The 13,949-nt window shown below is 44.4% G+C and overlaps 1 protein-coding gene across 4 annotated transcripts in view; it reads right to left on the bottom strand.

Moving 5' to 3' along the window:
• The window catches only part of DCC (DCC netrin 1 receptor), a 620,811-nt gene that overhangs the window by 246,508 nt on the left and 360,354 nt on the right, over positions 1 to 13,949 (bottom strand). For all 4 annotated transcript variants that reach the window (XM_075489027.1, XM_075489028.1, XM_075489029.1 and 1 more), the window contains exons 6-7: positions 1,891 to 2,045; positions 227 to 347 (exon numbers count right to left, since the gene is read on the bottom strand). In XM_075489027.1, the coding sequence (XP_075345142.1) occupies positions 227 to 347; positions 1,891 to 2,045 (276 nt within the window). The remainder of the gene's footprint in view (positions 1 to 226; positions 348 to 1,890; positions 2,046 to 13,949) is intronic.

The following is a 13,949-nucleotide window of genomic DNA, read 5'->3' as shown; positions in this document are numbered from 1 at the left end:
CGCAGGTTTAGTTGGCCGCCGGCGTCAGTTCTAGGACAAGGCCAGCATTTGTAATTGCCCCAGCGAACAAAATGTCGCAAACTATCCGATAGCCTGGACACGCTTTTAACTACAGCCAGCCAGCTGGATAAGTAAGAAGGAGTAAAGAATAGTAGCTGCTCATTTGGGATTTTTATGTTAATAGCATTAATTACATCTACAATTCTGTGCGTCCTTTGCATCTTACCAGGCTCTGGGATGATTAGCTGTGCACTGGCCTGTGCGTTTCCAGCTTCATTTTCAGCTACACACTGATAAAAACCTTCATCTGACTTTACCAAGCCCAGAATCCGTAAGTTGCTGCCACCCTAGAGAGACAGCAAAAGAGAAAGAAAGGAAGTGGAGAGAATTAATTAGAAAAACACTATCCAAACGGAATGCGGATTATAAAACCTTTCCAGAACAGCTATTCTGCAACGCATGGTTCTGTGTACGTAATCTCAGCTCCAGCTCACACAGCCCCGGCCCTTAGAGGGCCGTAACCATAAGCCCTTTCATCAGGAATCTCTTGACACTTTGCGGTCTTTGCATTTCGTTTGATGGGGCCTATGGCCCAAGGGTGAATTCGCTTCCCTGCACAGAGCCCATCCACCACCTTTCTCGAGACTCAAGCTCCAAATTACAGCCATCGCTCGAGTAGCGCTCTGAATTTTGTCTTGGCCCTTTGCTGCAGGGAAGATTGAAAAGAACTTTCAACTTCTGCATCTTTGAACAAATACCGCTCTGAAGGTCAAACCCTCCTTATGGCTCGAGGCCTGGAGATCCTCAAGAAAAGGTCACTCTACGCTTACTTCGTTTGAAACAGATTTAACTTTTAACTTCTGTTAGCACAAGCAGAAACCAATTATGTTAGGTAAAAAAAAATCTCAAGTGAAGGGTATGCGCTGGCTGAAATGTCCCTTCCGTTAACTATTAAGTGAAATAATTTTCTGACACCTCCACCACGCAACCACGGCAGCAACAGAGCTGTCCTTTCCTTGGACAACTTCTGGCTGCTTTCTAATAAGTGATGGCGTGTAAAAACAAGATTGAATTTGCTATTGTATACGGTAGAATAAGCCTACCCTGCATGAAAACCACATTAGGAAGAATCTCTTTTTTTGACAGGTAATTAAAAGACATGAAGATAATCAATATAATTTGTTTCAAGGGGAAAAACTAGAAAGCGCTGAACCAAGCCACGTCTCTGAACGAGCCGCACCTCGTGTCCTACGGACACCTTCACAGTGGCTGAAGCTTTCAGGGGTGTTCCCCAACATCTCAGCTCACTTACAAGTGACACTGCTTTCAGGAGAGGCCAGCTAAATCAACCCTTTTAGAAAACACGGCATAAATTCTTATAAATAATAGTGACATTTAAACTAAAAGAGGTTGGGGTCCCGGATGGGGATGTTACTTTGGGTAGGGCGCACAACAATTCTCTTTGAAAAGCCGTAATTCTGGCAAATGACCGCTACCATTTTTAACCCCCTGTGCCAGAGTACAATTGCCTTGGAGAAGAGATCTATTATTTTCGTTCGTCAAGGACAATGCCAAGCGAGGGCAATCATTAACACGTGGTAAACAGCATTATTAATAGCAACTCAGAGTATGACCTGACACCTTTACTTCTCCACGAAAAGACCAGGTTCAGCTCTCACAAAAACTGGGAGGCAATGTCAACGTACTCGACCCAACGCGTCTCAACGCAATGTGCCTTATTTGTATTCGGAGGCGGCCGAAAGCTTGTTTTCTTTGGGAAGACCAATATGTTTATGAAGGCAACGATTGGATCAAATACCAGAACGCGTTTCACAACTTAGTTTAAAAAAAAACCCCAAAATTTCTAATAAGTAAAAGCCAGATACTTACCACTATCTGAAAATAGTCGCTGGGAATGACCACTTCTCCATTCTTGATCCACTCCACCGTAGGAACAGGCTTACCAGACACGGCACATTCAAACTCAATATCCATACTCTCGTAGGCATAAAGATTTGAAGGACGAATTAAAAACCATGGTGTAACTGCAAAAGAGATGGGGAAAAAATGAAAGTGGCAATGAGTGGATATAAATTAAGGCTTAGCAAGCTTCCATAAGCCTGAAGAATATTAGACATAAATAGAAAACATATCTGTAATTCAAATTATTCTCTTTAACACTGAGCCTTTTAAAAATTAAATACTAGGGAAAGCATTTAGTCTAGAAAATAGACTTAAACAGTTGCTGTTAGCGTTTTTGTTTTGTTTTGTTTTTTTTTCCAAAAGAAAGAATTAAAACCTCAAGTTAGAAGACATGCGAGACTTATGTCTAACAAAATACATATATCATTCTCACTAAGCGAGCATGGGGGTAATAAAATCTCACTCATTTCAAAGGATCAGATGCCAACTGCATACGTAACAAGGTCCTACAAGTCAACATACGGACAGGCATACAGGTACAACACGAGCCCACTGACAAATAATACAGAATTAGAAATATTTAGAGCGGAGACATTCTCATAGAAGCAAGAAGGACTTCTAACTAGGTTTATAGAAGACGAAGAGATAATCAATAACCAGGAAATCTGTCCCTAGTGATTGGAAGAAGAAAAAGGTTGAATTATCTTTGCTGAAAATGAATTCGTATTAAGCTAGCAATTATCTGTTGCCTTGTATTACTATAATGTATTCACAGTTTTTCAGTATGCTATACGATATGCTAATTTAATTTAATTTCATCATTATTGTAATCCTAGGATGATGGAAATTAGCAATTTGAGGAAAACTGTTAATAACATCATATTTCTAATGAGCCCCCCCCCCCCTCCGCATCGCACTGAAAAACACACGCAAGAGCTCAGCGGCCCACGTACGTTTTGTCAGGTTTCGCAGGGGAACGACACTCTCTCTCTTGAATACCCATAGTTGCCAGGAAGCCAGAAGAGATTCATTTCTAAATACCGTCCACGACTTATCATTTGAGACAGAAAATCCAATTGTCTTTCTCGAGCCACCGTTCCCGATGTCCGATTATAATATTTATAAAGCCGTAATAGCAAAACCCCCTCTAAATTACAAGAAGGTGAAGATTATAAAATAAATAGCGCAGAGGCTCAGGAACGTTCGAATCTGGGCGGCCCTCGCTTCCCTAACTCGGGCCCCAGGATTGCAAGGATTACAGCGTGCTCCTCGATTACACGACCAAATTCTCTTTCTCCGCAGCCTCCCTCGGCGCTCCAGGAGGACCCCGCTCGCCGAAAGAGCAAGTCAGGATTTCATTTCAAGCTTCCTATTTAGTACCCGGCTTCATGCTTTCCTGTTTTCAAACTTTTCTCTGCAAACAGAATGATTAATTTCCTGGTGGGGTTTTTTGCTTTGGTTTTTATTTCTACACCACCTGCGTGATCCACCCACGTTTTTAAACTCGTAGGAGTTGGACGCTAAGAGGTGCTGCTAGCCAAGCTACCAGTGAAACGGCAAAAGTACCCCCTTCATTTTTCTTGTCCGTTAGGTATGATTTAGAGCAGTCTCTGTTACAGAGTACTCAATAAACTAAACTTGGGGCTTTTTTTTGCACGTCAAGACCATAAAGTCTCATTGGGCATGCAGAAAATGAAGAAAACCAACTGCAACATATGACCGTGTGGTGTAAGCGACCAAACCGGTGTCTCGTAGGAACACGATGGCAGACGTACAGATAAAATTGTGTTCGTCAGGGTTTGCATTTCATCACCTTAACTACAAAACTCTTTTTTTTGGGGCCTTATTGACAATAGAGTTTCCAGCCTTGGTACTAATGAAGGCAGAGTCCCAGACATCATCACCTCTTCAACCATCCGCTGCCGATGACTCCTGAGTGCTCTCCAAACTTGGGGGCACAACGAGGTAGGAGCGCTTTTGAGCAAATGACATTATTTTATTTAAAAACTGTATATCGTGCATGAAACCAAGCAGATCAAAGTACGACCGCAAAGTTTTTATGTCAGCGTTTTCTTGATTTTAGCAATTGTTTCTGCTTTTCAGCTAAATTACCTACGCTTAAATAAGCATCTGCCCTGGGCCCCTCCAGCTCTGTTCCCATGCCCCATCTTCTCTATTCCTCTTTCAGATTGCTCTCTCGTTTACCGTACATTTAATAATTTAGGATACCTAGAAGCTCCCGATCCAGTTCAGATCAAACACAACGCGTGCGAATTAAAACCGATGAGGTGTCCTGATTAACTCGAGCTGCCTGGTTTCCTATCGAAAAGGCTCCGATGGGTGCGTGTGTTTGGATCGGAAACGCTCCGCGGCCATACAGACATTAAATCAGGGTCTCCAGACCACACAGCCGCAATGCAGGAAATTGCGTAGATGATTTTTCAAATCAAACATCGCTCGTAAGGGAAGACCGGTAACTAGGACGCTGATCGAGAGGGGTTTTTTAAAAATAGTATCACTTACACTAGAGATATACAAAAAGAGACAATTTGGTGGCAGAGTTATGAAGAATCACCATTGAATAGGATGGCTTCGAGGAAAAAGAACCAAGCTGTTTGGGTAAGAAAAAATTGAAGAAAAAAAAAATTTAAGACGGAATCACGTTCATATGTTAATTTTTAACACTTCTTTTTTTTACACAAGAGTCCTCGTATAATTTATTCAACAAACTCCCATAAAACCACCAGTATCTATGTAGTTTATAAACCGGAGAATTTCTCAGAGCTCCGACAAAATCATAAACGACTCCATCTTCATTAGTGTGGTTTATTGCGCTGTCACCAGCAGCCTGCAATTAATTTATAGACTTGCAATTCATACATTCCTGCCAGTTCTTCTTTACGACGCGCACGCTCCAGGACCCTGACCCCGCTTGCCTACAGCTTTTCATCCCCTCCACCAGAACGGTTGCTCCTCTCCCCCCCCAGTTTCTCTCCCCCCTCTTTTTTTTTTTAATTGCCGGCATTTTTCTAGGCTGCTAGAAAGCTTGGTGCTCTCTTTTTTTACGGTTTATGTTCAGTATATGCATAGCTGGGGGTTGAGTTTCACATACAAAACGGATGTATAGCACATTATAGCAATTATACCACCCTCACCACCACCTTTCCTCCAGTGGGGTAGGTGTGCCCTGTTTTTTTCCTAAAGACCCCGTTAAAGTAATTTGCATAATTACTTTGGTGGAAATTACGCAGTATTAAACACAACTAAGACCCCACAAATAAGGACAACGGGACACCCTAAAGCAGGCAGAGGTAACAATGTAGACTGGAAATATGTACGCATATATATATATATATATGTATATATATATAAAAAATGTCAAGCACTATAAATGGACGTTTTATAAATATTTTATATATCAATAAATGTCAAGCACTGCCATATTCGCTCTCTATGCATTTTTTCCTCAGTATTGAATATTTTAAAGGCACGCAGATGCGAAGAAGGCTGGCGAGCAGGGTTGCAAAGGAAAGAAAAACACATGCTGTGTTCGTGTTCCTTCTAGTTATATTGTGGCAATATAAAAGTGGCTTGAACGAACGGCAGATTTTTTCCCCAAAAAACTCACAAAGTTTCACAGAAATATTTTTTTTTTTTTTTTTGGTCAGAAAATGTCTGTGAATTCTTAGAACGTGGGAGTTTAGTAAGATTATTCCAGAACAGCCTTGCACTGTTAGGATGCTTATACCGTACTTTGCCCTGGCTCCGGGTGAAAACCTGAAAATGCGATCTTCAGACAAAAATAATTTAAAATAACGTCTCAGAAGGTTACGCTTATTCCATATCAGGATGGAAACACTTTTCTAAACACTCATTTTCCTTATTTCATGTCAACCCAGCCCTATCAAAACACCCCAGTCGCAGACTGAGGATATTTTATGCCAGATACCGTACCAAAAAAGGGAGGAAAATCCCTAACAGGTTAACGGAGATCTATAATAGAAGCTGTCCATGAGATTTTGGGTTTAACAGAATTCACAGCAGCAAGTAGCATCAAAGTCCTCGCTAAACATCTTCGGATAAAGGATTAGGACAGACCCCAGCGTGCAACTCTGTCGACTTGGGAGGATTTTTATTCGTGCGAACGGTGTAACCGAAATGAAATACAAGATAGGAGCCATTTTGCAGCGAAGCGGTTTCGTATAAAAGCGTACACGAAAGTTTGAAGTTCTCTGTACTACAGTAAAGGCACTCGGTGGGTGCTGGGTTACCGCCGCCGTCCCCCAGCAGACAGCGCACCGGTACGTGATATCGCAGGCTCCGCGATTCGAAACGCAGTAACTTCTCCGTGCGCCAGCAGATCCCCGACACCTCTGGGAGAGGAAGAGCGCTTCGTTTTCCCCAGCGCAAGAAAAAAGCAAGTTTGAAAATTAAATTGCGGGCGGATGCTCCTGTAAAGATCCCGCTCCAGCCCTGACCTTCGCTTGCCCGAAGGTCCCTCGGATGAAGAACGTGCTCTAAAGCCTGTCCCGTCTGCAGGGCGGTACGGAAGCGGGACGTCGTTCCACGCGCTCTTCAAAATAACTCCTCGAAAGGCTGCGTGGGAATTCCGCCACGCCGCGGAAAGCGGGTGGGGGTCTGGGTCCTGGGTCTCAAGCACCGCCTTCGAACAAACCGGCTTTTCCCTTTAAGGACCGCAGCAGGCTGCATTTATTACCAAAAATGTCAAAGATTGGTTGTAATGAGCCTGTAGCAGAGACTCGGGGACTAATCGAACGCTTGCCAGCAGAAACAGCTAGTTTAGAGAGCTGTGCGTTGGGATGACCTCCCTATTTCTAGAAACACCTTCCGCGAGATGACAGCTGATCTTGCGACAAGAGGAAACAATTTTAACTCGGAGAAATGTCAGCATTTCCTAATGCAAAGTGTCTTCCCTTTGCATGTTTGAATAAGGAATGTGTTTCTACTGACCCAAGAAAGATAACTGCTGTCAGCAAATGCCCAACCCTGTCAGCCTTCTGAATAGGAAGACTTTCAATTGCATGTACTTAAAGGGTGGCTTTGTCACCGCAGAGATTCAAATCCTTTTTTTTATTTTTTTTAAAAGAAAAAAAAAAAATCCCTTGTACTTTTCACTGCTAACTTGCGCAAACCGTGAATTTCAAGTAAAGTCGCATCAAGCGAACGTGCCAGGTCGTGCCTGCCTTAAGGGCAGTCAGCACAATCTAACTCAAAGCCAATGCAGTTCCTCCAGGTCTAAAAGGGACAGGAGAATTCAGGAGAATTGGATTTTTAGATGAACTTTTTTTTTTTTTTACATATATATATGTATTTACTACTCTTTCCTGTTATATGCGGTAACTCAGGAACTGTGTTACTATTGCAAGAAGTTGACGAAAAAAACTATGAATGGTGTTACAGTGCACGACTCTTTGGAAAGAGTACGAGGCATAAAAACCTAAAACTCCACCCATGTGTCTTCAAAAAATACGAGATTAAAATTATTATCTTTCTATCTCTTACCGCAGCTCTGTATCCTTGCCTTACTCGAAACTCTTAAGCCTGACAGGCAGAAAGACAATGTGATCTCAATGTATCTCCCCTCAGACCAGCCTTGAAGAAATAAAAGAAAAATGAAGCTGCTATTCTATGTAAAACTTCATTCAATAAAGGTATCACTTGTCTTATTTAATGATTTCGATTATTTTCACGCTGCTTTAGTTCTCAACATGAAGGTCGGCTTATACCGTTACTGCAGAACAGCCGAAGTTCATGGTTCCCAAGAGAGAAAGAACTGAGCCACCAAAAATTCAAACGATACGTCGTCGCAACCCCACCGGCACCAAAGAGCAGAAGATGGGGAGACAACTCCCGCAGCCAGAGCGGGGCTTTCGTAGTCAAAGCGTTCTCGCCGGAGACACGCGTCCCGCTTTGTACCGCGTGGATTAAAAGCGTAGTTTAATCCGTCCTGAACCTCCAGTTCTGCGGCTAACCAGAACGTAGCCTCGTCCCTCAGAGCAGCCTTTAAACTTCCAAAGTCGCCCGTGGGTTCAAACGGATCCGTACAGTAAAATATTGGGAGCTTGAGCGCAGACCGGGAAGAAAAAGCTAAGAAAGCTGAAAATCCAACTCAGGGGAGAGGGCAGAAAACAGCACTTGTTCCCCACTTTGCGTTTTCTAAGGTGAGCTTTAGCCAACGGAAAAGCTGCTAATCTTTCCGCTCCAGCACTATACAAATGAAACAGAACCAAATTCAGAGATTTTATTTTCATTGACTACGTTACTAAACGTACTTCTGTTAACGAGGGCACCGATGACATCCTTAAGGAAAAAGACAATTTTCAGTTTTATAAAGAATTATGAAGATTCTTCATCCTTACATCCGGAAAACACAGCGAAAAGCAAAGCTTAACATCGCTCCCGCTTCTGCTTCCAAAGGTAGAAATCCTTCTGAAACGCTGCGACGGCCTGTGCTATACTCGAATCGCCAAAAGGCTCGCTCTTACCTAAATAAATAGATATTTTCTCATGGGTTTGTAGGAGCCAGCTCCTTACCCCAGCGCAGAGGAAAAGGCGACGCTGTTTATGTACGGGAAAACTCGTTATGGTCGCTGTATTGGTTCAAATTGCAGCTGCCCCATGAAAACTCACAAGGGATAAGATTACTCGTAAAGTTTTCAGAGGGGCTCAGAGCAGTAGCGAAGGACGGGCTCGCTGCAGGACCGCACGTCGACGATAAGCGAGTATAAAGAGGCTGTTAAGAAAAACAGGGCTTTCGTAGTAATTCACATCAACAGTGATTTCATTCGCAGATCACAGATCGAGTAAGAAATTCCTCCCGCAAAATATTACGTCCTCGCAGACGTTGCCGCTTTGTGTCATTTGCCTTTTTCCTTAAAAATGAGTTTGAAAAACTTGCCAAGGGCATAATCTGTGTCTCATAATAAAAAAAATAAAATAAAAAAAACAACAAAAAAAAAACAACAAAACAACCCTCCTGGGCTTTTTCGGGGGAAGCTTGCATGGTCATCAGCTGGCTAATAACAACTCTTACTTTATTGCCTTCCCGGTAGCCAAGCCCTAATAAGTTCAAGCGAGGTTGATCACGATCCTGTGAAATCGCTGGGAGCTCCATCTGGGCTACTGCAACGTCAGCATCGAGGAGCCGGCGCAGCAGGTAAGACGTGTTCCTCCTCACGGAAAAAGCCTATACAGTTAAAAAGTATCGAAAGCGGATCAACGGAGGGCAAGCGTCAAGGTCTGGTAGGGAACCCGCGCACACCCTCATCTCCAAGTTTCTGCACCGTATGCGCCGTGTAATTTCTATGAGCCGTATTGAAGAAAAGCTAGCCACCTTGTAGACCACCATATGCTACCACAGCGTAGCGTATTTCAGGATTAATGCAAATGTCTGTAAATTCCTGAGTTTATCACAGAATCGTATAGGTTGGAAATGACCTTTAAGATCATCCAGTCCAACCGTAAAAGGCTTTCAAATGGATCATACTACTAAAATGTCACTTTAACGACAATATGCTGGAGGACTTGCGAAATACAAGGACTTCCCCACCACCGGTAGAGAAGTTAGGCACGGAGAGAGGATTTTTTTCCCCATTCAAACATTGTTTCATGTATGACCACCCAGTTAAAAACAACATAAAGATGAAATAAAGCATCCCTGCCCTTTGTAATAGGTAAAAATGTTGGTCCAGCTCCTGAACGGGTTTGCCCGGCCGGAGACCGCAGAAGCAGGATGCTGATAAATGTTCCTTTTACGTAATGCACCGATAAGGGACAGCCTGGGAAGAGAAAACTAAGGTCACCGATATCTGTCAATTTATAACTACCTAAAGATTTTATTTTATTGCTGCCTTTATGAGTTATAGTACAGCCAACAGGTATTGACCACGTACCATCTGCCCCGGGAACAAATGAGCATTTCATAATTGTGTATCGGGTCAAACTTTCTCTTTAGATGCATTAACGTTATTTCTGTCAACCCCTGTATAATAGGAACACATGCATCACAGAACAGGCTTTCCGAAGGCTCGTATGATACCGACAACGAGCTAAATTTTGAGTAAAAAACATGGAAGAGAAAATCAGGTTGTAGAAAAGTTGTGGGTAGAGCTGAATTATCTCCGTAATTTTTTATTTTTTTTTAAATAATATTTTGCCTGTGTGTCTAAGGATAGCCTAAATGGGCATTAAGTTAATGGGAACGCAAAATTCTGAAACGTAACGTAAGGCCACAAAGACCTGAAGGCGTACTTGGTTTGCTTTTTATTTTTTTTCTTTCTTTCCCTTCATAAAAACATCGGGCTACTCTGAATTAACTCAGGATAAGTACTGACAGCCACCAACCTTCACCTCATGGAGAAAACCCAACGCGACCAAAAGCGCAAGGATATTCTGCAGCCGCTCCTCCCACGCGTCTGGGCGAGAGACAGTATTTGTGGTCAGACAGAAAAATAACTCTCGACCCCGGACGCTGCCCGATCCCGCTCCTGTTCCCCACGGTACGTCAAGGACCAGCAAAGGATCTTTTCCGGAGCTCTTTGCTGAGCTTCGGGCTGACACCAGCATGCACCATGCCATCAGACTTGATAATTGCAACTATAATGCTTTTCATTTGGGGATCTCAAAGCAATTTGTAGACATTAAATAATTCACAAGCGTTTTACAGATAGATACACACACGTAGAGTAAATGACTTGCTCAAGGTCATGTAACATATCAGTGACAGATAATTAAACGCCAGTGTAATTAATAGATGGCCCTGTGAGATTTCTGTATATCTAAGACTCCCTTCCCTCTCTAGCTGGAAGAGAAAGCCGCCTCTTTGCAGTACGGATTTGCCAGCTTTACTTTTGGACTTTCTCTCCCAAAATCGGTTGCAGGATCTGCACGTCTTCGCCGCGATTGCATCCGGTAAAGTCCCAGCAGCCGGAGGTTGCTGTCACCGGAGCAGGAGCCCGCTCTCCACGCAAGCCCCACGCCGGGCAGCGGGGACCGGCTCTCGCTTGCGAGGGGGTCGGTTAATGAGCCAGCACCACCCCGCTCCATACAGCTCTCCTCATTACGGTTCAAAGCAACTGCCGTAACCTCATCCAAAAGAAAACTGGAGAGGCTGAAAACAGAGAAAAATACAGCAGAAGCGAGGGGAACGCTGTATGAGTTTATGACTCTCTCTATATGAGTTTATTACCCGTCCTGATCTCTAATAAAGGCTCTTCTGGTGCTGTTATTCACAATTACGTTCCTTTTCCATTTTCGCAACGCAACGTTGGCGTGGAGGGACATTTCGTGGCTTTCCCTGGGGGGAAGGAGCAGGGCCAGAGGGAAGGCGGTGGTGCAGCCAGGGACAAGGCACTGCCACAGCTCCCCTGCCGTCAACCTCCGCTTCTCGTCAGGGTTTCCTTATTTTTTCCATCGTATCCGAGGGCTGCAAAGCCCGTAACGGGCTGGGGAAACGAGACTCCAGTGAGGTAAAAAGTGGATGGGGCAGGGGGCGAACGCCACCAAAACGTACAACAAACGGGAACGTACAACAAATTGGGAGCTGCTCCCAGAAGGTGCCTTTAGAACCTTAGCCCGGCTGATGCGGTGTTTTTAATTCGGTACCACAATTTCCAAAGAAAACTATCACGAAGCGAAGGTGTGCAGAAAGTAGCTCCGTGGATTCACTCCGTGACTCAGCCAGGTCCACACACGGGCAGAACGTGGACGTGAGCTTGCTCAGGCTCGTCCTCACACCCCAAAAGAAGAAGGAAACCTCTTCTTTTACCTTGAGAGCCTCCTCCACTCTTGGAAGTGCAAAAAAGAAGGAAAAAAAAAAATATATATATATACACAAAAAAAAGCACGGCACCCCTCTGTATTCTCCTTTCTTTAATTGCATCCTATTACCCACCAACCCACTTTCTCTTACAAGCAAACAAAATCACCAGTTGATCACCTACCAGGCAAGCTTTACAAAAGTATGCAAGGCGGTTTCTGGAACGACCCAAAATGTACGTTAAGCTGCTAATCCACTTGAATCACCCTGTGCGTAGTTTGCCCGGCAGACTGAAATTCTGCCTGGAGGAAGGCCAATACTAAAGACTGGCATCTGCGAGAGGAAAATGTTGAGAAAGTGGGCTGAAAAGGTACTTTCTTTTTGAGCTATTTATTTGTATGGCCTCAATCTTCTTTTTATCACACTGTCTTAAAAGAAAGGGAAATGAGAAACTGAGGAGCAAATAGATAAGACTGAATATATATTACAGCAGTATATATAATATAGGACATGTTACTGCAGCCTGTTATGATGCTTACTATACTTCCAGACCCCTTGGTGTACCTGGCAAGTTAATGGGTGGATTCTCGTGTCATTTATTCAGGCTAGTACATCAACTTTTAAATTATCCCATTCAAATAAAATCGTTAACACAAACTGAGGACAGACGCTCAGACCGAGCACCTTGGAAAAGAAAGATTTGAGCCATGCGTGAAAGGCTTTACAAACTAAGCTGGGTAGAACACGGAGAATGAAGAAGTCGTTGCCAAAAAGTAATAAAAACCTCCCGATTCCATTTTAAAAACTCAGAAATAGTCACGAGGGATTGCTGGCTTCCGAGGAACCACAGCCCCCAGGTAAAGCAGATGGCAGGGTGCGACGCCGGACCTCTCCCAGTCCTCATTGACCCGTCTCCTAACTCCAGGGCTCATCATCTTTGAGGAAGAACTGCTCCTCATCCCAGCCAGGTGAATGAAGTAAAGCCCTTTCTAACCTGACAATCTGAGTTTTATCCTCCCCGAGATATTTAAGGAAGGGTCGGGAACCGCAGGGCGACAGCTAACGGGAGCCGTGGGGGTCCCTGCCAGCTCATCATGCTCAGAAGTCAAACGAAAATATTCTCCGCTCCGCCCCACATCGGACTAACGCCAGCTCTCGGTTTAGGTGTCACGCCAGTTAGTGGATACGTAGCTGTCTGTCCGTACTAGCCTTTAAATAATTAACTAAAAAGCCATTTCATCCTCGTTGTAGAGATAAGGCTAACAGCTAGCGAGGGCTAAGTCTTCCCGAAAGCATCTAAAAGCTCCTTTTAGTTTAAAAAACTCAAAGCAGACGCTCGGCAGATTTCTTTTGCTTTATTTGGTGAACAATCCTACCTGCCAACTCTGTACACCAAAGCGAGCAAAGGCAGAATATGAATTATGGAAAAGACCGAGGATGCTTTCGGGGCAGCCGGGGCGAACCTCCCTCTCCGCCGGCCGCTCTGGCACGGGATGACCTTTGTTCGCGGCACTAAAAGCGACGTGCAGATAGATGAAAGGGACTCGAAGCAGCCCTGGCAGCTACAGGCACTCCATTACACGACCCCCCTTCTGCCCTGGGTGAGGCAGTTGCATTTTGATCAAAGAGAATGGCATCAACAAGCTCTAATTCGATTAGCAAGCAAAAACGCCAAATGGTTTTTAAGTAATCCAAGGTCACCGAGAATAAAAGTGACCGAGGTAGACACGCACTGTTCACCAAAACCTACATCAGACAGCTATTCTCTTGATAGCAGCTGAGTCGCCGACTCCAGGCACCAAAAGCGTAACTCTCTGTTTTCCATTAATTCACCCAAAAGGCAGGGCTAAAGCAGCCGACAGCTCTTGAGCGAGATGAAACAGGGCGAAGAACCCCCCGTCCTGCAGGCATCGCCATACCGACCTTGCGACAACCCTCTTCCCCCAGATTCTCTGGGTGCAACCTCCAAAACAGAGGAACAACAAAAAAAACCAAAACGCAGGTGGCTTCAGCAAAGCATGGAGAAGGGCAGGATGAAGGCAGAGTGCCTCCCACCGCCCGGCCCCGCGTCCCACATCCGGGGGAAACCGCGTCCGAGCCGGCACCAGCCAAGCGCCAAGCCAACGGAGGCTGGTGCCTCCTGAAACACACTTACACGGCTCCGGGAGCCACCAGAAAAAGGGGAATAAATGCAAACGAAGAGCTAGGTTTTAGAAAACACCGTGCTCCGTTCAATTCTTCCCCGGGA

The sequence above is a fragment of the Mycteria americana genome (genome assembly GCF_035582795.1).
Source record: "Mycteria americana isolate JAX WOST 10 ecotype Jacksonville Zoo and Gardens chromosome Z unlocalized genomic scaffold, USCA_MyAme_1.0 Scaffold_30, whole genome shotgun sequence".
Lineage (NCBI taxonomy): Eukaryota > Metazoa > Chordata > Aves > Ciconiiformes > Ciconiidae > Mycteria > Mycteria americana.
This window is presented reverse-complemented; position numbering and strand designations above follow the sequence as displayed.